The sequence below is a fragment of the Bos javanicus genome, chromosome 19 (genome assembly GCF_032452875.1).
Source record: "Bos javanicus breed banteng chromosome 19, ARS-OSU_banteng_1.0, whole genome shotgun sequence".
In the NCBI taxonomy this organism is placed as follows: domain Eukaryota; kingdom Metazoa; phylum Chordata; class Mammalia; order Artiodactyla; family Bovidae; genus Bos; species Bos javanicus.
This window is the reverse complement of record NC_083886.1, coordinates 30,241,735-30,267,150: the sequence shown is the minus strand read 5'-3', so window position 1 is coordinate 30,267,150 and position 25,416 is coordinate 30,241,735. Positions and strand designations below refer to the sequence as shown.

The window sequence follows — 25,416 nt, the reverse complement described above, 5'->3', positions numbered from 1 at the left end:
ACATTCTTGCCTTGTTTCTAATCTTATGGAGAAAATAATTCATTTGAAAGCCAGATGTGAGTTTTTCTTGGTTTGGTTACTAGATATTTCTTTCTAAAAATATTCTTGAGATTTTCTTTTTTCCTTCTCCTGGGATGCAGTTATTCAGGTCTTGCTTTGTCAGGTGGACCAGAGAAGTGTTTATTTTAGGGCATGGGTTAGCAAACCATGGCCTGTGGACCACATCTGGCCCACCACCTGGTTTTGTATGGTCTGCAAGCTAAAAATGGTTTTTCCATTTTTAAACGATTGAAAGGAGCCCCAAAAAGAATATTTCGTGACTTGTTTAAAAAAAAAACACACAAGACTGTGTAATACTCAAAAGTGTAGTGTTCATAAATAAAGTTTTATGGGAGCACAACCATGCTCATTCATTTATGTATTACTGACGGATGCTTTCCTATGACGAAAACAGGGTTGGGGCAGCTGCAACAGAGATCAGACGAACCACAAAGCCCAAAATATTTGCCGTCTGGCCCTTTGTAGAAAATGTTTGCAGACTCCAGGCCAGAGGTTATTTCCCTCACTTCTGTGCCAGAACGATTTTGTGTACTCTCTGTGAATTATGTGGTGACCTGGTGAGTGGGGATTAGGAGTTGCGTCTTTTGATTGGTTATGTCTTATGTCCAGTTCCTGTGAACTCAGAGGGTTATTCCCTCTAAGGTTTTCAGGTGGTTCTTCCCCCGGCCTCAGTCAATTTCCTCACACACATGTCCTGATCAACACTTGCCTGAAGTCTCAGGGTGGATCCCATGCAAATCTCCCATTTTCTCCCTGCACAGCCCTCTGCTTTCTATGTACTGTGCCCTACATACTTGAGCCACCTTGACCTGTTTTTCTTTTTTTGGATTCTCCTCAATCTGGGAAGGCTGCTGGGCGCCACCTGAGATCCACCTTCCCCACGCCATGGCCTGGGACTCTCAAGCCAATGATCTGGGACTGAGAGCTCATCTCATTTGTCTCCCAGATCTAAGGGATCACCACCCTTTATTTCTTGACATCTGCATCTTGAAACTGTTGTTTTGTATATTTTGCCTGTGGTTTTGTGTATTGTTTTGTTTTCTCTTTGTTTGGGGCCAGAAGTAAATCTGCTCCCTGTCAGCCCCTCTTGTCCAGAAGCAGAAGTCTAACTCTATTTTGAACTCCTTTTTCACAGTGAAAGTATCTAGCACATGAAGTCCTGGTCCTCCTGAATCACTTTAATTCCATGGTATCTCACCCGTTATCGTGTCTGAAGCAAAGTGAAGAAGCTGAGAACAGTGCACCCTTGCACGTAGCCCAGCTGTTCATTTGCAGTGATTTACTTTTCAGGATTCATGGTTCCTGAAAGGAATGTCTTGATAGCTAATACTCATGAAATTTCTGGGCATTGTTGCTTTTTTTTTTTTTTTTTTTTTGCCAAGAAAAGCTGTTTTCGGTCAAGAGAAGTATCTCTGCCACTGACAAGGTGCCTCATTCAGAGATCGCTGTGGGCTGGGTGTGAGAGGATGCAGCATGTAAGTGTTTGTGTTAAGTCTCCCACACTGAGAGCATCCTCGCTAAGATGCCTACCCTTTGGAAGCCGGCTGGCCTTTGGGGTTTATGGGGTGGGGCTGGGGAGTGAAGGAATGGAGGAGAGGGGCACTTACTACAGGTCTGAATGTTTTTCTGCTCTTCCCTTTGTGTTTTGAAACGCTCTATCCTTCCTTGCTTTCCGAGCAAGCTGCCTTTTCAAGGATGAATGCAAAAACAGAAGTTCTCTTTACATGAAACCCTCATTACTCTTTTCTCTGCCTCAAGAACCTTGGTGATATGTGTGCTGAGATTGCCATGGCCATGCTTCCTGGCTAGGTCCTGCACTACAGAACCACGAAGGGTCATTTCTAACTTTGCCTGTGGCATCTGTTAGCCTTTTTGTACTTGCGTTGACCTTTAGAAAACACTTGGAAAATCATCCTAAAATAACAGGTTTCTGGTGGAGCTTAGACTCAAGGCAATGAATGCCTTCCTTTCCTGATCTGGAGGCTAAGCCTCCTTACTGCCAGTTAGACGGCCTCAGTTTCTATGCTTCCTATGCTATAATTTGAAGCACAAATGGGCATTTGGCAGAAGATGGGTGAGGTGATCCAGTTAGTAACCGGATCATTCCTGGTGGTCCAGAGGTCAGGGCTCAGTGCTTTCACTGCCAGAGTCCAAGTTCATCCCTGGTTGGGGAACTAAGACCCCTCAAGTTACGTGGCACAGCACCCCTACCCCATGCCCATCGCCCCCAAATCCCTGAGATAAAACAAGGGAAACTGCCATTTTGGTCGGTAAAGACCTTTGTCTCTGAGTCAGATGGTGGATGGTGGACCTGGAAGAAGGTGTATCACTTAGCCTCTCCCCAGGAGGTCTTTGTTGCTGGGGCTTTTAATTAGCTCCAACTCTCCTTTACCATAGTCTATAGACGTTGTTTCTAGATTCTAGCAGAAGACTGTGGATTAGTTATGGGTTTTTGTGTTTTTAGGTCTTGTAAGTATTTCCGTTGAAATAGTGGTGGGGAAAGTGACTGGCAGGGCTGTGGTGTACCTTGGCGTCATCCGAGTGGCTCATCTTTGAACCCGTGGATTCTTAACATCACAGACAGCTCTCTTTCAAGATACCCTTTCTTACAGCTGCCACCTAGACCAAGATTCCTTCCCCTAAAATCTTAAAACAAAAACATCTGTTCTTAGAACTTGCTCTAAGAGTCTTTCCAATGTAGTGATTAACTTTACCCAGCTTGACCTCATCTTCTGCTCATTCGTTCCTTATTTCCCCTTCTCCAGGGAAAGTTCCTGTATGTCAGATGTGGGAGTTTCCATCGCTCCTCTCTGGGCACTGGACAACACAGCCTCAGCTACTTTTTCTGCTACCTGAACTCAGAGGGCTGGCTAATGTTGACCAGAAGTCACTCCATATATATGTAGCAGAGACTATATTTCTTCAACAGATCTAGAGGGCCCTCTGTGGTCATTCCTTGGTTTAAACACATTGATCAAATACTTGATCTGTTCCACCAGTTGGGCTCAGAAGTGGGGCAAAACCATAGGAAAAGACACAGCCTCAGGCCTCGGGGCTCTTGCCATGTGCTCAGTCAAGGGGCCCGAGATTGCCGTTCTTAAGAATGTTCCTTGGTTTTGTTTGCTTGCTAAAATGTTGGTAACTTTTTGCTGTTGACAGTTTGAGACATATGACAGTGAGAGAGTAGGCTGCTGATTCCATCCGACCCAGCGGTTGTTTCAGCAGTTATCAACTCAGAGCCCATCTTGTTTCATCTATACGTCTACCCACCTTCCCATCCCCGTGATTATCTCTGAAGCAAATCGTAGACATTATACCATTTCATTGGTGAATATTCCAGAATATATCTCTAAAGCACGTTTGTAAAAGATTCTTGTTGTCCAGTCACTAAATTGTATTGGACTCTTTGCAACCCCATAGACTGCAATATGCCTGGCTTTCCTGTCCCTCACTGTCTCCTGGAGTTTGCCCAAGTTCATATGCATTGAATCGGTGATGCTATCCAACCATCTCATCCTCTGTCGCCCTGTTTCCTCCTGCCCTAAGTCTTTCCCAGCATCAGGGTCTTTTCCAGTGAGTCAGCTGTTCGCATCAGGTGGCCCAGGTATTGTATCTTCAGCTTCAGCATCAGTTCTTCCAGTGAATATTCTGGGTTGATTTCCTTTAAAATTGACTGGTGTGATCTCCTTGATGTACAGGGGACTCTTGGGAGTCTTCTTCAGCACCACGGTTTGAAAGCCTTCTTTATGGTCCAACTGTCACATCTGTACATAACTACTGGAAAAACCATAGCTTTGACTAGACGGGTCTTTATCAGCAAAGTGATGTCTCTCCTTTTTAATACACTGTCTAGGTTTGTCATAGCTTTATTCCTTAATATAATCAAATAATCCGGTCAGATTGTTTGATGTTCAGATTTCTCTGATTGTCCAATGGTTTTTTTTCTTTTAGGTTGTTCAGTTCAAGATCTGAATATAGTCTGTACATTGCAACTAATTGATATGTCCCCTGAGTTTCTTTAATCAATATATGCGTTTGCCAACTCTTTTTCTTCACAGTTTGTTGACAAAACAAGGGCTTTTGCCCTGTAGTTTCCCACCATCTAGACTTGCTATTTGTTTCCCCATCTACTGTTTAATGTATTCCTCTGTCCTGCATATTTTCTGTAAATTGGTAGTTAGATTTAGTGGTTTGATCAGAGTCATGTCTGTCATTTTTGGCAGCAATACATTATGATGACCTTCCCTTTATTTTTAATCTGCAGCCACCAGATCATCCTCCCACAATTATATGACATTTAGTTAGAAGATGGGTTTTCTGCATGTCTTAAGACAGGAAGTGTTCAAACACCTAACCATTCTGAAGGGATTTTTCAAAAAATGATTGTATTAATTTTCTGTTGCTGCTATAATAAATTAGCACAGACTTGATGACTTAACTAACCTAGTCAGCATGCTAAAAAGCAAAGACATTACTTTGCCAACAAAGGTCTGTCTAGTCAAAGCTATGGTTTTTTCAATAGTCATGAATGGATGTGAGAGTTGGACTGTAAAGAAAGCTGGGCACCAAAGAATTGATGCTTTTGAACTGTGGTGTTGGAGAAGACTCTTGAGAGTCCCTTTGGCTGCAAGGAGATCCAACCAGTCAATCCTAAAAGAAATCAGTCCTGAATATTCATTGGAAGAACTGATGCTGAAGCTTAAACTTCAGTACTTTGGCCCCATGATGTGAAGAACTGACTCATTGGAAAAGACCCTGATGTTGGGAAAACTGAAGGTGGGAGGAGAAGGGGATGACAGAAGATGAGATGGTTGGATGGCATCACCAGCTCGATGGACAGGAGTTTGAGCAAGCTCCGGGAGTTGGTGATGGACAGGGAAGCCTGGTGTGCTGCAGTCCATGAGGTTGCAAAGAGCCGGACATGACTGAGTGACTAAACTGAACTGATGACTTAAAATACAGATTTATCATCTTACAGTTCTGTAGCTCAGAAGTTCAGTACAGATCAAGGTGCTGGCAGGGCTGGGTTCTCTTCTGGAGGCTCCAGGGAAGAATTCATTCCCTTGCCTTTTCCAGCTTCCTGACGCTACCCACATCCCTTGGCTCATGGACCCCTTCTTTGTCTTCAGTGCCAGCACGTTGCATCTCTCTGACCCCTCCTCATAGCTCTCTCTGTCCACAGCTGGGAAAGATTCTGTTTTTAAGGACTCATGTGATTACTTTGGGTCCACTTGGATAATCCAGAACAATCTCCCATCTCAAATCCCTTAACTTTAATCACACCTGCAAAGTTTCTTTGCCCTGTAAGGTCATATATTCACAGGTTCCTGGAATTAGGAGGTGGACATCTTCAGGGGGTAATTATTCTGTATAGCACAGAGGTCGTTACATTTTTTAAAATTAATGGCACCCCACTCCAGCACTCTTGCCTGGAAAATCCCATGGACGGAGGAGCCTGGTGGGCTGCCAGTCCATGGGGTCGCTAAGAGTTGGACACAACTGAGCGACTTCACTTGCACTTTTCACTTTCACGCACTGGAGAAGGAAATGGCAACCCACTCCAGTGTTCTTTCCTGGAGAATCCCAGGGACGGGGGAGCCTGGTGGGCTGCCGTCTATGGGGTCACACAGAGTCGGACACGACTGAAGCGACTTAGCAGCAGCAACATTGAATTATGATTAATAGAGTGTGGTGTGTTACAGATGATCTGTTGTGATATAAAGCCTTGGGCTGTACATTGGGTAGAGCAGAGTATAGTAATGAACTGTTATTATGATATCATAATAGTTTGTGGGGTTCTAGATTAACTCTCTGCATGGGTCTTGATAATTGTTGATATTTTTGAAAATAGCAGCATTTATTTTCCTTGTGTCTAAGATGACTGTACCACCTCCGTTTAAGAAATGCTGCTTTAAGACTTGCAGAAGCTCAGGTCATCACAGTCATTATTACTACATGCATAGCATCTCTGTTATCTGGGCCTTCTGTGTTTCTGAATTATGGGATGAAACTGTACTGTAGCACTTAAACATCGAGAGGAAGTACTAGGTTCTTATAGAAATGATTTGAGTGGAGCAGAATTTTTAGCCCTTTTTCTGTTTCTCATTAGCAAGATAACCTTTAGGTGGTTGAGGCAGGTAATGAGTCGAGGTTAAGTGAAAAGAGTGTAATGTAGGTATTTTTCATTCATAATCTGTGTCTCTGCTAGGTAAAGCAGCTCCAGGGCTTTGATAATTTTTTTTTTTTTCCTAATTGAAGATCATAGAGGAATCTCCTGTTTTCTTCTTATATATTGTTTTACCTTTTAATTCGTACTGACACTTGACCCTCAGTTGTATATATAGATTATTTGGGAGATGCATTTAGAGTTTTCCAGTAACATCGGTCATCCTATAGCAGCACTAGGTTGATGATAGATTTTTCTTGGAGTCCATCCAAGAGGTTGTTACTGAAGACCAAAAGGACCTCATTATAAAGTGATTTTGCTATAAAATGGTCCCATGGAATGATCCCTAGAGATAGCAGGTCATTTGTATGGTTAAAAAAAGAGCACATCGTGTCAAAAAATGTTACTAAGGGGTCCTTACCCCACACCATTAGTTTAAATAAATTCCAGATGAATTAACAAGTGTAATGGCTTAATTCCATAAAAAAAAAAAATCTAGAAGAAAACCTAGGAAAAACTATGCAAGGAAATGTTAATGTGATCTTGAGCAGAAGGACCTTTGTGCTTTCTGCTTTTATAGATGGGCCATCATGTGAAACAGACGTTTTAAAAACCCCAACAAGTGAAGCTGCGAATGGCAGAGTGCTCGGTGGAAAGAGTCGTTCGACTCGGCCTTGGAGAGTTCTTTCCAGTGCACCTGCGGGCAGAGGAAAAAAGTACAGGGATGGAGGCTGCCTAGAGTTAAGAAAAACAAACTTTAAAGATCTTGAGTAACTTAAGTGCTTTTCTCTTTGAAAATCTTAAAATCCAGAAAAATAACACATTACAACAAGATTTTTTTTGGCCACACGATGTGGCGTGCAGGATCTTAGTTCTCCAAGCAGGGATCAAACCCATGGCCCTTGAAGTGGAAGCACAGAGTCTTACTGGTCCGCCAGGAAGATCCCCAAAAATAACATGTTTTTTAAAAGCAAAAATATTCTTTTACTATTGTATATATTGTTTTGTATTCTACTTTTTTTTTTTTACTTAATAATGTTATCGTGAACTTCTTTTGGAAGTTCATGCCCCAGGAGGGGGTGTGTTGGGAGAAGTTGCTTGCCTTGGGGTGCTGCTGGTCACTGCACACTGAAGGAACTGTCAGCACCCAGAAGCCTGTCCGGAGGGCAGGCTGGAGCCAGGAAGGAAAATTCGTTTGCTCCTGCAGTGTTTCCGCAGTTTCCTCCACTGACAAAGCTGGTGAAGGAAAAATTATTTAAAGGACCCGGATCCATTTTCTCAGAGCAATCAAAATAAGGGAGAACTTGGAGCTAAGAAGCATTAAGTTGAAAAGCAGCAGAGGAAGCAGTATTTCAAGGAATAGCCTTGTATCGATTGGATTGGCAAAAAAGTTTACTTGGGTTTTTCTGTGCCATCTTGTAGAAAAACCAGAATTAACTTTTTGGCCAACCCAATACATCATTGCATACCATCCAATGTTTTACTGCATACATTCCTAGACACAGAATTGGTAGATATGGAAGTTAGCACAGTTCACTCTCTAGAAAGATATATTAGCTATCCCCCCATGACTTAGTACTTAGGAGCTTCTTTGCACTTTACTTAACCCGGGGTGTTAGCAATCTTTTTAATGCTTACAAATCTGATAAGTCAGAAAAAAGCTTCACTATTCTTTGATATCTTTAAAAAATTAGTAGTGATGTTGGAACTTTTATGTCTTTTTCTTTTTTATTCTTCTGTGCATTCCCTGTCTATATCCTTTGCCCATTTAAAAAAAAAAAGGAAGATTGTCTTATTGATTTCTACATGCTCTTTATTATCAGAAAGTATAAACATTTATGTAGTCAAATCTTACTCATTTATAATATTTAAAATTTAATTCATCTGGAAATTATTTTCATTTAAGTTCTGAAGTGTAGGTATTTAACTTTTTTCTTTATTTTGTTCCAATACTGTTAACTATTTTCTCTTTTTTTCTGACTGATTTCAAATGTTACTTTGATCATGTATTGAATTGTGTTCCATGCCTGGGTCTGTTTCTGGACCGAAATTGTTTTCCTTAGGTTTTTAGTGAGTTAACTGCCTTACTTTTTCTTTCAGAACAGGACGCAGGCCTCGATGCCCTTTCCTCAATCATAAGTCGCCAGAAACAAATGGGGCAGGAAATTGGGAACGAACTGGATGAGCAAAACGGTAAGGACGTGTCCGACATTGATCAGATTTGCCACTGAGTACTAGTGCTGAAGGCTTGACTATTTGTTAGATGACTCTGATATTACAGAGCACCGAAAGTTTAACGTCTATGGATTATTATAGTTTAATGCGATTGAGGGTGGTCTGCAGCCGATTTAGATTGTAGTTACTAAACACTAGGTTAAGAAACTTAATAAAAAATCTCCAGTTTTTGAAGCTGCTTTGAAAAGTGCTGTGTTCTGTAATTGAGTTATCCCCTGGGCCCTCCTCCTGTGGTCACGGGGTGAGGTGGCTAAGTGCTTTTCGAGGACGCAGGGGCACATGGAGCCTACAGGGACATGTCCTCTGCACACCCAGAGAGTTGGCTCCTCTTCCATCATAAATATCAGGCTGGGGGACAAAAAAGTCGTACGTGAAGCTTTTTTATTTCAGGGCTTGATGTGATGAACCTGGCTAGAGAAAGGTCAGTTTTCAGACCCACAAGCAAGATGGCTTGGGAGAGATGAAGCATTAAGTTAGGAGCCTACCTGGCAGGCTCTGGAGCTTAAAGTGTGTGGCTGAGGGTACAGGGGCTGGAATGGAAGATGCAGCGGTAGGATTATGTGGGGAAAAGGGAACGGAGGCAGGGGACTGATGGCACTTTTACTGAGTGGTCTTGGTCAGGGGAATGGGGGAGCGGGAAGTCACTGGTTTGGAGCAGAGGTCCTAAGTCCAGTGTGGACACATTCAGTGAGAGATGCCAGTGAGAAATCTGAGGCACAGCATCTAGTGGACAGTGGCAGATAAGGTACCAGAGCTCAGCAAGAGGACAGGACCACAGGGAAGAGAAGTGAGAAGCTTCAGTGTAGAGGCGATGGGTAGAACCATAAGAATAGTTGAGTTTCAGTGAGGCTGGTGTTGATCAAAGGCGTCTGCTGGGTGCTAAGCCCTTCAGTCTGCGCCATTTCATTTAATCAGTTCACAGCATCGTGAAGGCGACATTATCACTGTTTGTCAGAGACGAAGCCCAGAGTGGCTGAGGTGCCCCGTTATGTCACCTCACTTGTCAGGAACAGAAATGAAATTTCACTCCAGCTTCCTCTTGAAGGAAGACAAAGTAAGGAGAGAAAAGCAAAAGGCTTGAAGCTGCTAGCTTGTGGTCATAGTGTCATGGAGGCTCACGGTGGAATGGCTTTCAAGAAAGGTTACCCCGTATGGAGCCCTGGGAGTCGGTGGTTGCTCACTCCAAATGGGGGCTGCACCTGTCAGACTGTATAAGCTCCACTTCTCGTCATCTCTCTAAGCAGTGAGTTCATTTTTTGCTATAGTACTATTCCATTTATCTATCGTAAATGAACAAATAAGTTAATTCCATCTGTCTGCCATCTGTCATAAATAAATAGGTCAGCAAAGCAAATGGAGAAGTCCTCTAGCGTTACCATCCTAGTGTTAGTCGCTCAGTCGTGTCCTACTCTTTGCGGCCCCATGGACTGTAGCCTGCCAGGCTCCTCTGTCCATGGAATTCTCCAGGCAAGAGTACTGGAGTGGGTAGCCAGTCCCTTCTTCAGGGGATATTCCCTAGGGATGGAACCTGGGTCTCTTGCGCTACGGGCAGATTCTTTACTGTCTGAGCCACCAGGAAAGCCCTCATCCTACTATACCAGTAGAGGTTCTTAATGGTTTAAGCACAGAGGGGAGGACAGTTCAGTCCTTTGCTAATGGTGCTGACATGCACGTACTAATTCATGTATTTGCATTTAACTCAATTACTGGCCAGTTCCTTCCTTGAAAGATAGTATTTGTAAGAAAATTGGCTCTATAGAAAGTCTGCTTATCATAGGTATAACTTTTCTTTATCCCAAGGAAGTTTAGCTTGCTCACTGGGTCAGAAAGAACACTGGCCACATGCTAATAAAGCATGTCCATCCTGTGATGTGCTTGGATAAGCCATGTCCAATAACCATGGTCCATGGTCAAGCTGGTTGGTGCCTACCTTAGTGAGGTTCACTTACTGACTTCCCAGATGAAATTGCCATGTATTTTCTTTTTTAAAAATTTTATTTCTTTTTGGCTGTCTTGGGTCTTTGTTGCTTTGTGGGCTTTTTCTCTAATTGTGACAGCCAAGGGCTCCTCCATAGTTGCAGTGCATGGGCTTCTCACTGTCGTGGCTTCCTGAATTGGCAAGCAGAGTCTTAACCACTTAGCCATCAGGGAAGCCCACCACGCATGTCCGAATCTTATGTTTCCTCCTGTTCAGTAGTTGTCATGCTTTGCTGCATATTAGAATCATCTGAGAACCTTCTAAACCTTCAAAGCCCAGGCCATACCCAAATTGGTTTTCTGTTGTTGCTATAACACATCACTACAGACTCCATGGCTGTAAGCAATGCAGACTCCTTATCTTATGGTTCTGGAGATCATAAGTCTGCCACGCTCTCCCTAGAGGAGGCGTTGGCAGGGCTGTACTCCTTCCTGGAGGCTCTAGGGGAGAATTCGTTTCCTTGCCTTTTCCAGTGTCTGGAGGCTGTCTGCATTCCTTGGCTTGTGGCCCCCTTCTCCATCTTCAAAGCCAGCAATGTAGACTGAGTTCTTCTCTCATTGCATCATTTTGACCTCTAACTCCTGCCCCTCTCTTCCTCTTTTAAGGGCTTTTGTGATGACACTGGGCCCATCCAGATAATCCAGAAGGGTTTCCTAGTTAAAGTTAACCTTAATCCATCTGCAACCTTGATGCCCCTTAGCTGTGTAACCTAACATTCTCAGATTTGGGGACCTAGATGTCTTTAGGGGGCTGCTGTCTGCCCAACACAATACCTGATGCCAGTTAAGGCAGAATCTCTAGGATGAGGCCTAAGCAGGAGTACTTTATAAAGCTCCACAGATGGTTTCAATAGGCTGCCAGGTTTGGGAACCAGTGCTCCTGTTGAATGGGGTTTCCCAGGTGGCTCAGTGGTAAAGAGTCCGCCTACCAATGCAGGAGATACAGGTTCGATCCCTGGGTCGGGATCTCCTGGAGAAGAAAATGGCAACCCACTCCAGTACTCTTGCCTGGAGAATCCCATGGACAGAGGAGCCTGGCGGGTTACAGTCCATAGGGTCAAAGTCAGACACAGCTGAGGACAAGCACAAGCCCTTGTTGAATATGCTGAGAGAATGTGTCTTGTACTGTACTTTCTCCGCGTATGCTCACATGACAGATGTAAAGCCCACATGTGCACAGACCGTTCACATGGTTACATGTTACATGTTTGCTGTCCTGGTCGCACAGACTGTCTTCCCATCGTAGTGCTTTACCCGCATCCCTCTCATCTCTTCCTCTGCACCTCCACAGTCCTCATCTCCGTCCCAGGCCCAGATGCATACATGTGTACATGGACAAACATGAGGTATTATCCCACGAGTTGCCAAAACAAGCTGGGTTTTGCTCTGCGGTGGCCTCCCACTGAGCCTGCAGCTATGCTCGTGGTTTTCCGACGTGCACGCTCGCCCCTCAGAAATAGGGCAGAGTCAGCCATTCTCTCTCAGAGGAATGGAGAGGCTCCCTGAGGGTAAAAGGTGATACCTCTGCTAGGACCGTGGTCAGTCTTTGTTCCTTTCGCCACAGTCAGGGCCATTCTGCGGTCGAGGTGTTGAGCACAGGGATGCTGCCCCATCTGGGGTTTTACTGTGACCCGTGTGTGTCACGAGGCATCTGGGACCCTGGAGAAGGCTACCACTTTTGGTTGTAAATATCTCTCCGTGGTTTATGGGCCTACTGAATTGTTCTTTTGGTTTTCACTGAATGAGCGAAATAATAGGCTAAGATCATGGCCAGCCGGGCCAGGCTGGAGTCGGGTATCCAACCCTTAACTAAGAAAATACACGGTACTGAGAACATAACCACAAAGCTGAAGGGCTGGATCGTCATCACTGCAGGAATTAAGATTCCAGTCTCCTCATAGAGTTCAAAAGGGCCTGACCCACGCCAGTAATTATACCCTGTTCACATGCCAGGGACCCAGCCTAATGAGGAAGGGGACTGGCGGTTCAGTGACGAGGCGGGTGGTGGGAGACCTGGATGTCTGGTGGGTGTGGGCCTTGGCAGCTGGCGAAGGTGAGGGGATGCAGGAGAGAGAGGGGCGAAGGCCTGAGGTCACCAGGGAGACCCCCACGAGGGACCAGGTCACAATGAACCACGTGGATGACCCAGGGGAAGAGGGCTTGTGTTGGGCTGACTCCCCAGATGCTGTTCCAAGGTGAAGCTGCGAAAAAGTCTTACAGAAAAATCCTTTAAAGTTCACGCTCAAATTAAAGTTCATGTTCAAGAGCACAGGGCCTTTTGAAAGGAACACTAAAACAAGAAAATGAACGGGACTGACCTGACTAAGGCGGGTATTTCCGATACCCGGTTTGGCCGTTGGCCAAGCTTTGAAGCCAGCGCCCAGAAGAACCCCAGAAACCCAGTTCTAACAGGGAACAGCACCAAAACAGGCTGTGTCACCAGCCTCTGCCAGCAGATTCGTTTTGATGTTCAAATATGCCAACTTCAGCCAGCCCTTTCGATGTTTCTCTGTCAACCTTTGAGCACTTCCTTGCCTTCTGGAAGAAACCACAGTGACAAGGAAGGTGACTTGTCTCTGTTGGCAGCCTCAGTAGTGGGGTTGAGGAGACCAGGGTGTGCTTTGAAAGAAGACCTAGACAAAATGCTAAAAGATTTCATGTACATATTAATGAATTACCATCTCATTCATACAGAGATTTGTGAGTTCCTCAGGCTCAGAGACTCATAGGATGGAGAGACGTTTCTGAGGTCACTCCCTTTCCCCATCCCCTGCCATCTTTTCATCTTCGGGAAGAATTCCACTCGGTCACCCTTGCCTACCGTCATCGGTGCTTCCTTCTGGCGCCCCTGGAGGCGTCGAGAGCTCTCTGGCTCTCTGGTTCATACGTTGCGTGTGATTCTTCTACTGACTGGCTCCATAATCTGCCTGTATCTATGAAATCATTTATTTTCTATTTCATAAAAGTTTATCAAATAAACTTTTTATTAACCTAACAAGAAAAGGCCTCATTAAACCTGGTAAGATCTGTGCAGAGTGATACTTTTCCTTCCGTAGTACATCCTCTGTCCATTCAGCAAGCACTGAGGGCCGACTGTGTGTGCTCAGCCCTGTGCTAGAACCCGCCACGTCCATCAGGTGTGGGGAGACTTGGCTTCTGCCCTCAGGGAGCTTCTGCTCTGGAGGGGGAGGCAGAGGTTAGACAGACAACTGCACAGACGCCCAGCTGCAGACGGCGGTAGTGACGTCCCTGGGCACCTTGAGAACACAGAGCAGAGGAGACTGACACGGTTTAGCACTGAGAAAGCCTACCCCCGAGGAAATGATACCTGTGCTGGGATTTACAGGGAAGACCCCTGCTGTCTCACTGTGACTATATATTTTTTCCTTTTCCCTTGTATTTCTTACGATTTTTGCTTTATGTATCTTTGTTTCTTTGTTGTTAAGGTGTCTAATGGTTTATGATGTCTATCTTCTTTGTGAATTGTACCTTCTATCATTAAAAAAAAAGTAATAATAAAAAATAAAGGGAAGACCATTTCTAACAGCAGGAACCGCATATGCAAAAAGCCCTTTCATGGAAAGGAGGGTAACACGGGTGAGAAACGAGGGCAAAAGCCTGCTGATCCCAGAATCCAGGGAGCCCAGGGAAATGTTAGAACAGTGAGCAGGGGAAGGCGGAAATCAGAGTAGTGTTTCTGTGATTAACATTTTATTCACATTTGTTGTTGTTTAGTTGCTAGGTGTGTCCGACTGTTTTGCAACCCATGGACTGTAGCCTGCCAGGCTGCTCTGTCCATAGGATTCCCCAGGCAAGATTACTGGAGTGGGTTGCCATTTCCTTCTCCAGGGGAATCTTCCCAACCCAAGGATCGAATCCACGTCTCCTGCATTGCCAGGCGGATTCTTTACTTATGAGCCACGTGGAACGGTACAGGTTGTCAAAAATGGTAGACTGAGCTGATGGGAAGCCCCTCACTCCCTTCCCGAAACACATGAAAATATTAGATAAAACATTAAAAAAAATTGATTTATACTTCTTAACTGAGCTTGAACGCAAGAGTTTCTCCAGGTGTCAGAAAGGAAAGCGCTGCCCCACAGCAGTGAGTGCAGTGGAAGCCCCGTGGCCCTCAGAGATAATTGAGTGGATGTACACCCTAAGCAAAATTCTGAAAGAGATGGGAATACCAGACCACCTGACCTGCCTCTTGACAAATTTGTGTGCAGGTCAGGAAGGAACAGTTAGAACTGGACATGAAACAACAGACTGGTTCCAAATAGGAAAAGGAGTACGTCAAGGCTGTATATTGTCACCCTGCTTATTTAACTTATATGCAGAGTACATCATGAGAAACGCTGGACTGGAAGAAGCACAAGCTGAAATCAAGATTTCCGGGAGAAATATCAGTAACCTCAGATATGCAGATGACACCACCCTTATGGCAGAAAGTGAACAGGAACTAAAAAGTCTCTTGATGAAGGTGAAAGAGGAGTGTAAAAAAGTTGGCTTAAAACTCAACATTCAGAAAATGATGATCATGGCATCTGGTCCCATCACTTCATGGGAAATAGATGGGGAAACAGTGGAAACAGTGTCAGACTTTATTTTTTTGGGCTCCAAAATCACTGCAGATGGTGACTGCAGCCATGAAATTAAAAGATGCTTACTCCTTGGAAGGAAAGTTATGACCAACCTAGATAGTATATTGAAAAGCAGAGACATTACTTTGCCAACAAAGGTCAAGGCTATGGTTTTCCCAGTGGTCATGTATGGATGTGAGAGTTGGACTGTGAAGAAGGCTGAGTGCCGAAGAATTGATGGTTTTGAAGTGTGGTATTGGAGAAGACTCTTGAGAGTCCCTTGGACTGCAAGGAGATCCAACCAGTCCATCCTGAAGGAGATCAGCCCTGGGATTTCTTTGGAAGGAATGATGCTAAAGCTGAAACTCCAGTACTTTGGCCACCTCATGTGAAGAGTTGACTCATTGGAAAAGACCCTGATGCTGGGAGGGATTGGGGGCAGGAGGAGAAGGGCACGACAGAGGATGAGATGGCTGGATGGCATCACTGACTCGATGGACGTGAGTCTCAGTGAAGTCCGGGAGTTGGTGATGGACAGGGAGGCCTGGCGTGCTGCGATTCATGGGGTCGCAAAGAGTTGGACACAACTGAGCAACTGAACTGAACTGACACCCTAGGAACTAGTGTTTTAGTATCCATGCAGAGATGAGAGCTGGGCTATAGTCCCTGGCATTGTGAGGGACTGAAAGCAGGCTCTGCATGCAAAACCAGGAGCTGAGAAATGACCATTTTATGAGAAAACGAATCTCCCCTACCCCCACCCAAGAATGAGATACTCAGTGAGGCCACCCACCTTGGGCCACAGCCTGTCTTACGTTTTTAACATGTAGGCTTCAGTTTACGTCTCTGAATAAATCCAGATTAGAATTATTAAACTTTCCTTCAGACACCTCCTCTTTCATGTTTTAAACTGAAGTCCTCTTTTATTTTCTACTGACTGTATTTAGATTAACCAACATGTTTTTACTGATTTCTACTTCTACTCTCTTTTCTGTTACTCAGCTGTAAGTTTTAATACTCATGATTGTATGTTTTTAAGATTGTAAAGTCCTTTAAACCTTTGAATGGTACCCATCAGAACTTTGCATCTTCTTTCTGCTTTTTGCAGTGTTTCTGAGCCCTCCAGGTATGTTTTGGTTTGTTCATCTCCATCTTAATGCTGTTACAGGCTGAATTATGTCTTCTCAACATTTACAGATTGAAAGTCCTGACTCCCAGAACCTCAGAATCTGATTGTATTTGGAATTAGGGTCTTGCTTTCATTCTTTTTTTAACTTTTAATTTAATATTGGAGTATAGCTGGTTAACAATGTTGTGATAGTTTCAGGTGGACAGCAAAGGGACTCAGCCATGCATATACATGTAACCATTCTCCCCCAAGCTCCCCTCCCATCCAGGCTGCCACATAACATTGAGCAGAGTTCCCTGTGCCATAAAGTAGGTCCTTGTTGGTTATCCATTTTAAATACAGCTGTGGGTACATGACCATCCCAAACTCCCTAACTATCCCTTCATCCCATCCTCCCCCCACCACAACCATAAGTTTGTCCTCTAAGTCTGTGAGTCTGTCTCTGTTTTGTAAATCAGTTCATTTGTATCATGGAAATAGGGTGTTTAAAGAGGTGATTGAGTTAAAATGAGGTCATTGGGTTGGGCCCTATCCTATATAATTGGTGTCCTTATAAATAGAGGAAATTAGGGCACCGATGGGAGACCACGTGAGGACACAGAGAGAAGACGGCTGTCTGCAGGTCGAGGAGAGAGGCCTCATCAGAAGCCAGTTCTGCTGACACCTTGATCTCCTACTTCTAGCCTCTAGGATTGTGAGAAAATAAACGTCTGTTGTTGAAGCCCTCAGGCTTGGACTTTGTTAAGGCGGGTCCATGAGTCAAGGACCATGCTGATGAGTATAGGAAGCTGACATAGGCTTTGTTGGTATTTTGGTACATTTTGCTCTTGTTGTTCAGTTGCTAAGTTGTGTGTGACTCGTTATGACCCTGTGGGCTGCAGCACACCAGGCTCCTCTGTCCTTCACTGTCTCCCTGAGTTTGCTCAATCCATTTCCTGTAAGTCAGTGATGCTATCTAACCATCTCATCCCCTGCTGCCCCCTTCTTTTGCCTTCAGTCTTTCCAAGCATCAGGATCTTTTCCAGTGAGTCAGCTCTTCACATCAGGTGGCCAGAGTACTGGAGCTTCAGTTTCAGCATCGGTCCTTCCAATGTGTATTCAGGGTTGCTTTCCTTTAGGATGGACTGGTTGGATCTCCTTGCAGTCCAAGGGACTCTCGGGAGTCTTCTCCAACACCACAGTTCAAAAGCATCATTTCTTCTGTACTCAGCCTTCTTTATGGTCCAGCTCTCACATCCATACATGACTACTGGAAAGACCATAGCTTTGATTATGCGAACCTTGCATAAGCAAAGTGATGTCTCTGCTTTTTAATACAATGTCTAGGTTTATCATAGCTTCGCTTCCAAGGAGCATGTCTTTTAATTTTGTGGCTGCAGTCACTGTCCTCAGTGATTTTGGACCCTAGGAAGGTAAAATCTGTCACTGCTTTTCCCCCTTCTGTTTGCCATGAAGCGATGGGACCAGATGCCATGATCTTAGTTTTGGTAGGTTTGTTTACCCCCAAACCTTCTTTCTTGAGTGTCCTCTCTGTGGGCAGGCAGGGGTACCAGCAGGCACCTTCCCCGCAGGGTGGTGTGGACATAGCAGATTCAGGACCCTTGGCGGCAACCCTGACCCCCACATCACTAAGGGAAGGAAAACTTTAACCTCAGGGTGACATTCTTGTATGTGTTTATTTCTTTTCACTTCTGTCTATCCTAGAGGCTCCTGTACAACTCATTCTGAGCCTGAACCCCAACACTGTGGGCTCCCCAGGCAAACCCTCCTCTCCAGAGAGAGTGGTCTGGGCACTCCAGCTGGGAGCCAGTGCTGCAGACTCTAGGCTCCACCGAACAGGGTGGAGGCCCGCCCAGCTCAGCTGTTCTCGAGACAGCCCTGCCCTCAGATGCCCCATCCCTGCCTCCCAGCCTCTTCTCTGTAGGCCTTTCTTCGGCTCCCAATAGCTATTGACGGCAAGCTTGGAGCTTCTCCAGGGTTCTATCAGGAAGAAAGAGCTCCTATCTGTAGCTCTGATCATGTATTTCAAGCTGTTGCCCACCCACCCTCACCACCCCCCACTCCCGGTTTTGGTTTATTTGTCAATATAGTCCCAACTATCTTCTTTTTTTTTTTTTAAAGAAAGCCTTTCAAATGACTTATTCACTGACAGCATTTCTTCATGTTTTCAGGGCCACCATGGATTGATTCTCCCAAAAAATCTTTTTACTGGCCTTTCATTGTGCCCGTGGGAAGGAAGGGGACAGCCATGTGTGCTGGCCCTTCTGTCCTGAGCTCAAAGTCTCGCTCTTATATTTTGGACAAAGAATCAGTATCTATAGAAATCATTTTCCTAAAACAGCTAGTGTTATGGAAGCTCTGGTTAAACAAGTTTTCAAATACAGTCTGTGAAAGTTGTTTTCTGGGGCTTCTGTGATTGGAGTGATACTTCCAAGTTCTGTCAGTCAGTCTGTTTACAGATGGATTTGCTCAGAGATAAGACATTTAGAGATATGGATGGAAAGTGATTATTTTCCATGTACTTAGGGCTTCCCTGGCGGCTCAGATGATAAAGAATCTGCCCACAATACAGGAGACCCAGGTTGGTTTAGTCCCTGGGTCAGGAAGATCTCCTGCAGAAGAGAATGGCAGCCCACTCCAGTATTCTTGCCTGGAGAATCCCATGGACAGAGGAGCCTGGGGGGCTCCACTCCATGGGGTCACAAAGAGTCAGACACAACTGAGCGACTAACACACTGACTTATGGTACTAAGTACTTGGTGAATATAAAAGTAGTTCTTTATCAAAACATTCATTATTAATCTCTCGGAAGGGGTTTTATTAGTATTGTTTAGTTGCTATGTCGTGTCTGACTCTTTTATGACCCTATGGACCATAGCCCACTAGGCTCCTCTGTCCATGGGATTTCCCAGGCAAGAATACTGGAGTGTGTTGCCATTTCCTTCTCCAAAGGATCTTAACAGCCCAGGGATCAAACCCTCATCTCCTACATTTCAAGGCGGATTCTTTACCACTGAGCCACAAGGGAAGTCCTAAGAAGGGGCTAGTTGATAATAATGCAGCTAGTGGGGGTGAGGGGGGAGAGAGAGAGCTCCCCAAGCCTCGTTGTTCAAGGTTTTTTTTTTTAATCATGGCTTCATTATACAGGCAGAATCTTCGTTGTATAGGTGTGATTGATCAAACCTTTGGCCACATGAGGAACCCAGATTCTTGGAATTTGCTGGGTCTGCCGAAAAGATTCTCAGACCCATGCCTGATGTTTGTCACTGGGAACTTCAATTCTGGTGACCTGGGCTGGAGCTACTTTGGGTCCCAAGACTTATTTTGTCCTCTAGTCTAGTGCTTTCTTTATCCTTTTTTTCTAGGCCAACGTCTTGGTCTTTACCCTGGCCCATGTAGCCGGCTGAGAGATCATCTGATGAGAGAGGCAAGGATTTTCCAAAGGAAAGGCTGTGGAAACAGTTGTCGGGGGAAAGGTCATTTATCTTCAGGCCCTGGGACAGCTGGCCCAGGCGATTCGTTGGGCTTCCCTCTCCCTGGGCTGCACCGAAGTCCCTAGTTGACTTCCAGGAGGGAGGCGGTCAGGCCAGCACCAGCAGCTGGAGTGGAGAGTGAAGGACAGAGGAGCCAGCCAAAACCGGAGACTGTAGAGACTCTCAAGGGGAGGGCCAGAGCAGTCACAGTTACAGGAGCAGGTCAAGCTGGGGGGCGCTGCCTTCTGCCACCTTGACCCAGTGATGGTGCTCTCCTCGTCCTTGGTGCCTTTGCAGGAAGGGGAGACCCAGAGCTCCCCTTGGAGGTCATGTTGGGGGTCTCCAAGGCCACCTCCAGGTTTGGTGCTTTGTTGAAAGGACTCGTAGGACTCAGCAGATACTTGCCTTCTAAAAATCTGTGTCTACCCTCAAATCAATACTTGTAGTGCTTTTGCAGTTATTCACGGACATGTGTAAAGGGGATAATTCTGGGTTATGTGATGAGCACATTCCTAGCCAAGGTCAAATCAGGTGATGGTCTGTCTTTTTATTTCTGCTTGCATACAGAGGTGGCCAAAGGAGGAGACTCTGGCTGGGGGGCCAGTTGGATGGGGTTTGAGTCCCAACTCTGGCTCCTGATTTGGGGGGGCCAGCTTCAGGCAAGTCACTTAACAGTTTTGAACCTCATTTTCTCTTGTTTACTGAAGTATAATTGATTGACAATATGGTATTACTTTCAGGTGTACAGCAAAATGATTCAGATATATGTATGTGTGTATGTATACAAACAAACACATATTCTTTTTCAGATTCTTTTCCCTTATAGGTTGTTACAAAGTATCGAGTTTAGTTCTTAGTGCTATACGGTAGGTCCTTGTTGGTTATCTATTTCATTTTCTTTACTGAAGAATAAAATAGAATTCACCAGGATTATCCTGTTTTTTGTCAGGTTTGAAGATACAATCTATATCTCCATAAAATGTAGACATACAGCAGTTCCATATTTGCAAATTCCATATTCATGGGAACTGTGTAGAACAGAACTACCATGAATAACGATCGATTCTAGTTGTACTCATGGTCATTGTGATCAATTACAGTGAAAGAGCACAAAGCGAAGTCAGAGCAAGAAAAGGCAGGAGGGGAACCCAGACACATGCTTCCCGCGCCTTCTTCCAACAGGTGGAGTCACACGGAATGGGCCCTCACCCCACAGCAGCGGAGTTATAACAACACCTGTAAAGTGTTGCCAACCAGGGAAGCTCATGAGAGACTCAGGGCCCAGGGATTATTATTTTTTTTCTTTTAGGGAATTGCTATGTTCCCAGATTCCAAAAGGAAAGCTGGCATTAAGCATAAACCAGACTATTTATATGGTTTTGAACTAGTGACCACGCTTACCAGTAATCGGTGGGAACCCTCCCCAAATCCAGGTTCCCAAACACCAGGCAGTTTTGTGAGCAGGCCTTCCTAAGAGAAGCAGTCAGGCCTGGCATGTTCACTGTTTTCCACACAGAGACCCCCACCCCGTGTGGTTTGTTTATCATATCTCTGTGCTTCTCTGTGGCTGGAGGGTCCAGGGAGAGTCCTGAGATGGGGTAGGCGTGGGCTCTGCAGAAGGGATGGGGTCCAGGAAGCCGCCGGGGACCCGTGCTCACCTTTCAGCTGCACCTAGAATGTGCAAGGCTGGCTCCGTTAAGCAAGACCTTCTGCTGAGCTCAGTCTCTTTAGGAGCCACAGAGAATGTGCTTTTCAAAGTGGAAGTTCTTTAGCATCTGGGGTGGTGAAAAGGATTGAAGGACTTGGGTAATAAAAACCAAAGCAGCAGGAAGGAAGTGGTCTGATTAGAACCAAGTGCTTGGGCGGGGGGAGAGCATGTGGGGAAGGAACTGGGGTGTCTGGGCGGTCCTTTCAGATGGTTCAGGATTGTTAAGGGACCTGGAGCACAAAGGTAGCTCGTCCCCACCATGCATTTGGGGAACACCATGTTCTCTTTGCAGGCTGACAGTTCCGTCCCTCCAGGAGAGAGGAATCGTAGAGGAAACAATCAGTTGTTTTTAACTATTTAAAACAATAGTTTAGGAACTGGGTTGACATCAAAGGTAGAGTTCTCTCAGTTTGGTTAGTTTGAAATCCATAAACACAACTTTAAAAACTTTTTCTGTCGTGTACTAAAAAAATTAACCAGGGAGACTTCTGTAGTGGGCCAGTGGCTAAAACTCTGAGCTCCCAATGCAGGAGGCCTGGGTTCAATCCCTGGTCAGGGAACTAGATCCCACATGCTGCAACTAAAGATCTCACATGCCACAGTGAAGATCAAAGATCCTGAGTGCCACCATTAAGACCCATGTATAAATAAATTGTAAATATTATTATTATTTTTTTTTACAAAAAAACAGCCTTTGAAAAGTGTGCTTCAGTGTTAAGTGTTGTGTACCCACCAATAACTGAGCTGAAGGAGACCCCAGTGTGTTTCTGTACCCTGGGGGTCCTTTAGGTAGGATCCTTTGAGGCCCATGTTCTGTTTCTGGCTTCACTCATGACTCCTGTAGGGTCTGTTCTATTAGCCCCAGCCACAGCTTGGCGGGTCTTAGGGGTGGGAGTAAGGTGAATACTTATTGACTGTTTTCTTTCATCATCCAGTCAAAAAGCATAAGAGTAGCCATTTTTGTTGTGCTTTGTTTGAAAAGGAATTTTAAAAACTTGCTCTTGTACTTTTCCTTGCTAGAAATGGACAGAGTCTGGGACGTGGTAGGTAGCTTGTGATTGTGAGAGATGTTTCAGGTGGCTTGTGGAGAGATGGGGCTTGAGATGGTGGTTTGGGATGTAAATTGATGAGATGGTTTATTTGCTTTTCACCTTTTGTCCTTGTGTGCGTGCTCAGTCATGTCCGGCTCTTTGAGACCCGGTGGACTGTAGCCCTCCAGGTTCCTCTGTCCATGGGGTTTTCCAGGCAAGAATGCTGGAGTGGATTGTCATTTCCTCCTCCAGGGGATCTTCTCAACCCAGGGATCGAACCTGTATCTCTTGCATTGGCAGGCGGATTCTTTACCACTGAGCCCCCTGGAAAGCACCTTCTATCACTTACATATTAATACATGTAGCCTGACATCAGTACAATTAGGCCTCAGTTTTGGGCCCGGAACATCTTTGTGTGTGTGTGTGTGTGTGTATTGTGTACAAGAGAGACAGGACACATGTGGGCTTAGACTCGGATGTGAATAGGAATACATCTGACGCTCTGGGAGTTCACAGTCTGTTATGTGCTAGGTGGCAGTCCTGCTCACCCTGCTCAAGGGACTATGTGGGCTCCTCACTTGCCTCACTGAGAGTTCTGTTGTGCTCCTTTGTCTGGCTGGAATAATGCAAAGACCAACCCAGGTGGAGCTTCTCAGTCTCTAAGTTGAGTTTTAAAGGCCTGTGGAGTGTAGGTCATATAGAGGAGGAAAGACACCAAGATGATTATGAAGGCTTTTTTTTTTTCCCAGTATCTTCTTTTAAGTTGTGTCACTTAACCTTGAAAACTGATTATCTTTTCTTATCCACAGAGGTGTTGAGTCATAGGTTGGATTCTCTTGGGAGCAGCCCCAGGAGGGAGTTTACTAAGCAGGATGTATATCAGGGAGTTCCCGGCAGGGTGGTGGAGGTGGTGGTGGTCAGCCCCTGTGGAAGGGAGGCCATGGAGGCCGGATGGGCAGAAGGAAAAGCTGAGCTCAAAGACAGCCTCAACCAAGCCCACAGGAAGCCTTGGAGCCAAAATAGCCTGTCAGGGTAGGCCCATGTTGAGTTCACACGCCGAGGCCTCTTGACCCCCATCTTGATCAGTCATCGGACGTGGAAGAGCATGTCATTGGGCAGCGCAGCTCTGTGCCCTGAGACGATCCCCAAGGAAGCTGATGGCCTAAGGCCACCTGGTGAAAGCGCTGTCAGTAGCTGGGGCACCGAGTCCTTCCTTGAAGGAGGGCCCAGGCGGTGTATCTCTGTTGGGTCCACCCCAACCCTGGATCAACTTTACATATTTGAGAATTGTTAGTGTTGGGAAGCCCAGTTAGCTGGTTGGAGAAGGTCCTTGGGAAAATGGCGAAGGGCCAGAAATACCCCAGCTTGGTGTGCTCGGGCAGAAAAACATCTTCTGCCTTTGGTTATGCCCGGCGCCAAGATTTAATAATAAATATTAAGGATGTTGCTTGAGAAAACGGGTTATGGGATAAACACATGGGTCACTTAGAGCGCGCTGTCCTTGAAATATTTTTACTGATTAGGTGTTAACCCCGTATGCACTCTGCTGGCTGTATACTCTAAGCTCTTTGTTCCTACTTCTATAAAAAGGCTTGACTACAAAAATAAACTTGTCAGTCCTTACAAGAGACTGTCCAAGTGTCCTTCTTCCATGTTCGTCGCTTCCAAGTCCCGGGGAGAAAATCCCCAACAGTTAGGTCTATAGAGTCAGAACTCAGCAGGTCAGATGGGATGTGTGTTAACTAGAACACCAAATCTCTGGGAATGATTGACCCTTACCTGACATTTTCAAGAGACATTTATAAATCTTTGGAATTAAACCAGTATATTGCTTCCACTCGATTTCTAACCATAGCTCTGTTCATCGTTAGGATAAAAATAAGGAACATTGTGTCTTTTCACCTTTTATAGTTAAATGTGTATCATTATGGGAGCTGTGTATTTTAGGGCTTTCTGTCTTTAAAAACTGTTACTCAGTTATAGCTTGTTCAAAAATAACGGGAATCTGTCAGCAGATATAAAGGGTTCTCTTCAGAAACTTGAAATAAGAATAAAAAAAAAATCACAGCCAGTAGAAATGATAATTAGCTTTGTTTTATCTGCACCAGTGTCCTATTAACTGCATGTTCAGGCTCGTGCCTCTTTTCTTAATAAAAGAAAACTAGTTCCAGACTTCTTTATCCTTTTAAAGATTTCGTACTTCATGGGTAATTTCTTAGAATTATTTATGTGGCTGCTCTGGGTCTGGGTTGCTGCACGCAGGCTTTCTCTAGTTGCAGTGAGCAAGGGCTGCTCTTGGGTTGTGGTAGTCGCGGTGCGCGGGCTTCTCACTGCAGTGGTCTCTCTCATTGTGGAGCACGGGCTCTAGGGCACGTGGACTCAGTAGTTGTGGCACATGGGCTCCGTTGCTCCGTGGCACGTGGGATCTTCCAGGACCGGGAGTCAAACCTGTGTCCCCTGTTTGGCAGGCAGATTTTTAACCATTGGACCACCAGGGACGTCCTGGTAATTCTTACTGTTGACTAGTTAATTAAGGGAAAGATGAAATGGGTAGATTTTTAATTGGAGACAGAAACCATTTAAAGAACCCAACTGTCTGAGTTCAGTGGGTTTCCCCCTGGGAATCAGCTTGTATGCTGTCTCTACCTTTCATGGGTTTGTTTTGTTTTATTTTGTTTTTGGTGGAGACATGGGGGATCTACCTTTTAAAATAGAACAAAGTAAAAACTCCTTCCCAAGAAGTTTTTCTCTGTATCTCACCTCAACTCAGGCTCCATTCTGAATTAACGTTGGTTAAAAGCATAAGGGGTGGTAATGACCATGCTGGCTGAAAGGCCTGGAGTGTCTGGGATAGCTGGCAGGGTCAGGACAGGTGCTGTCTGGACTCTGCGACCTGGAGCCTTCCAATGCCCCAAGCCCCTCTGGAGAATGGGCTGAGCATTCTGGCTTTCCCCTTCTCGGGCAGCGGGGGGAGAGGGGGGAGGTCCTGCATTTCAGGGAAAGAGAAGGGAATGGAGCCTTTGTCTTTATCTTCGCATGACAGTCACATCCGGAAGG

At 45.2% G+C, this 25,416-nt stretch overlaps 1 protein-coding gene across 10 annotated transcripts in view; it reads left to right on the top strand.

The window, feature by feature from the left end:
- The window catches only part of STX8 (syntaxin 8), a 206,833-nt gene that overhangs the window by 51,127 nt on the left and 130,290 nt on the right, over positions 1-25,416 (top strand). For all 10 annotated transcript variants that reach the window (XM_061391050.1, XM_061391045.1, XM_061391048.1 and 7 more), the window contains one exon: positions 8,327-8,419. In XM_061391050.1, coding sequence (XP_061247034.1) covers positions 8,327-8,419 — 93 coding nt within the window. The remainder of the gene's footprint in view (positions 1-8,326; positions 8,420-25,416) is intronic.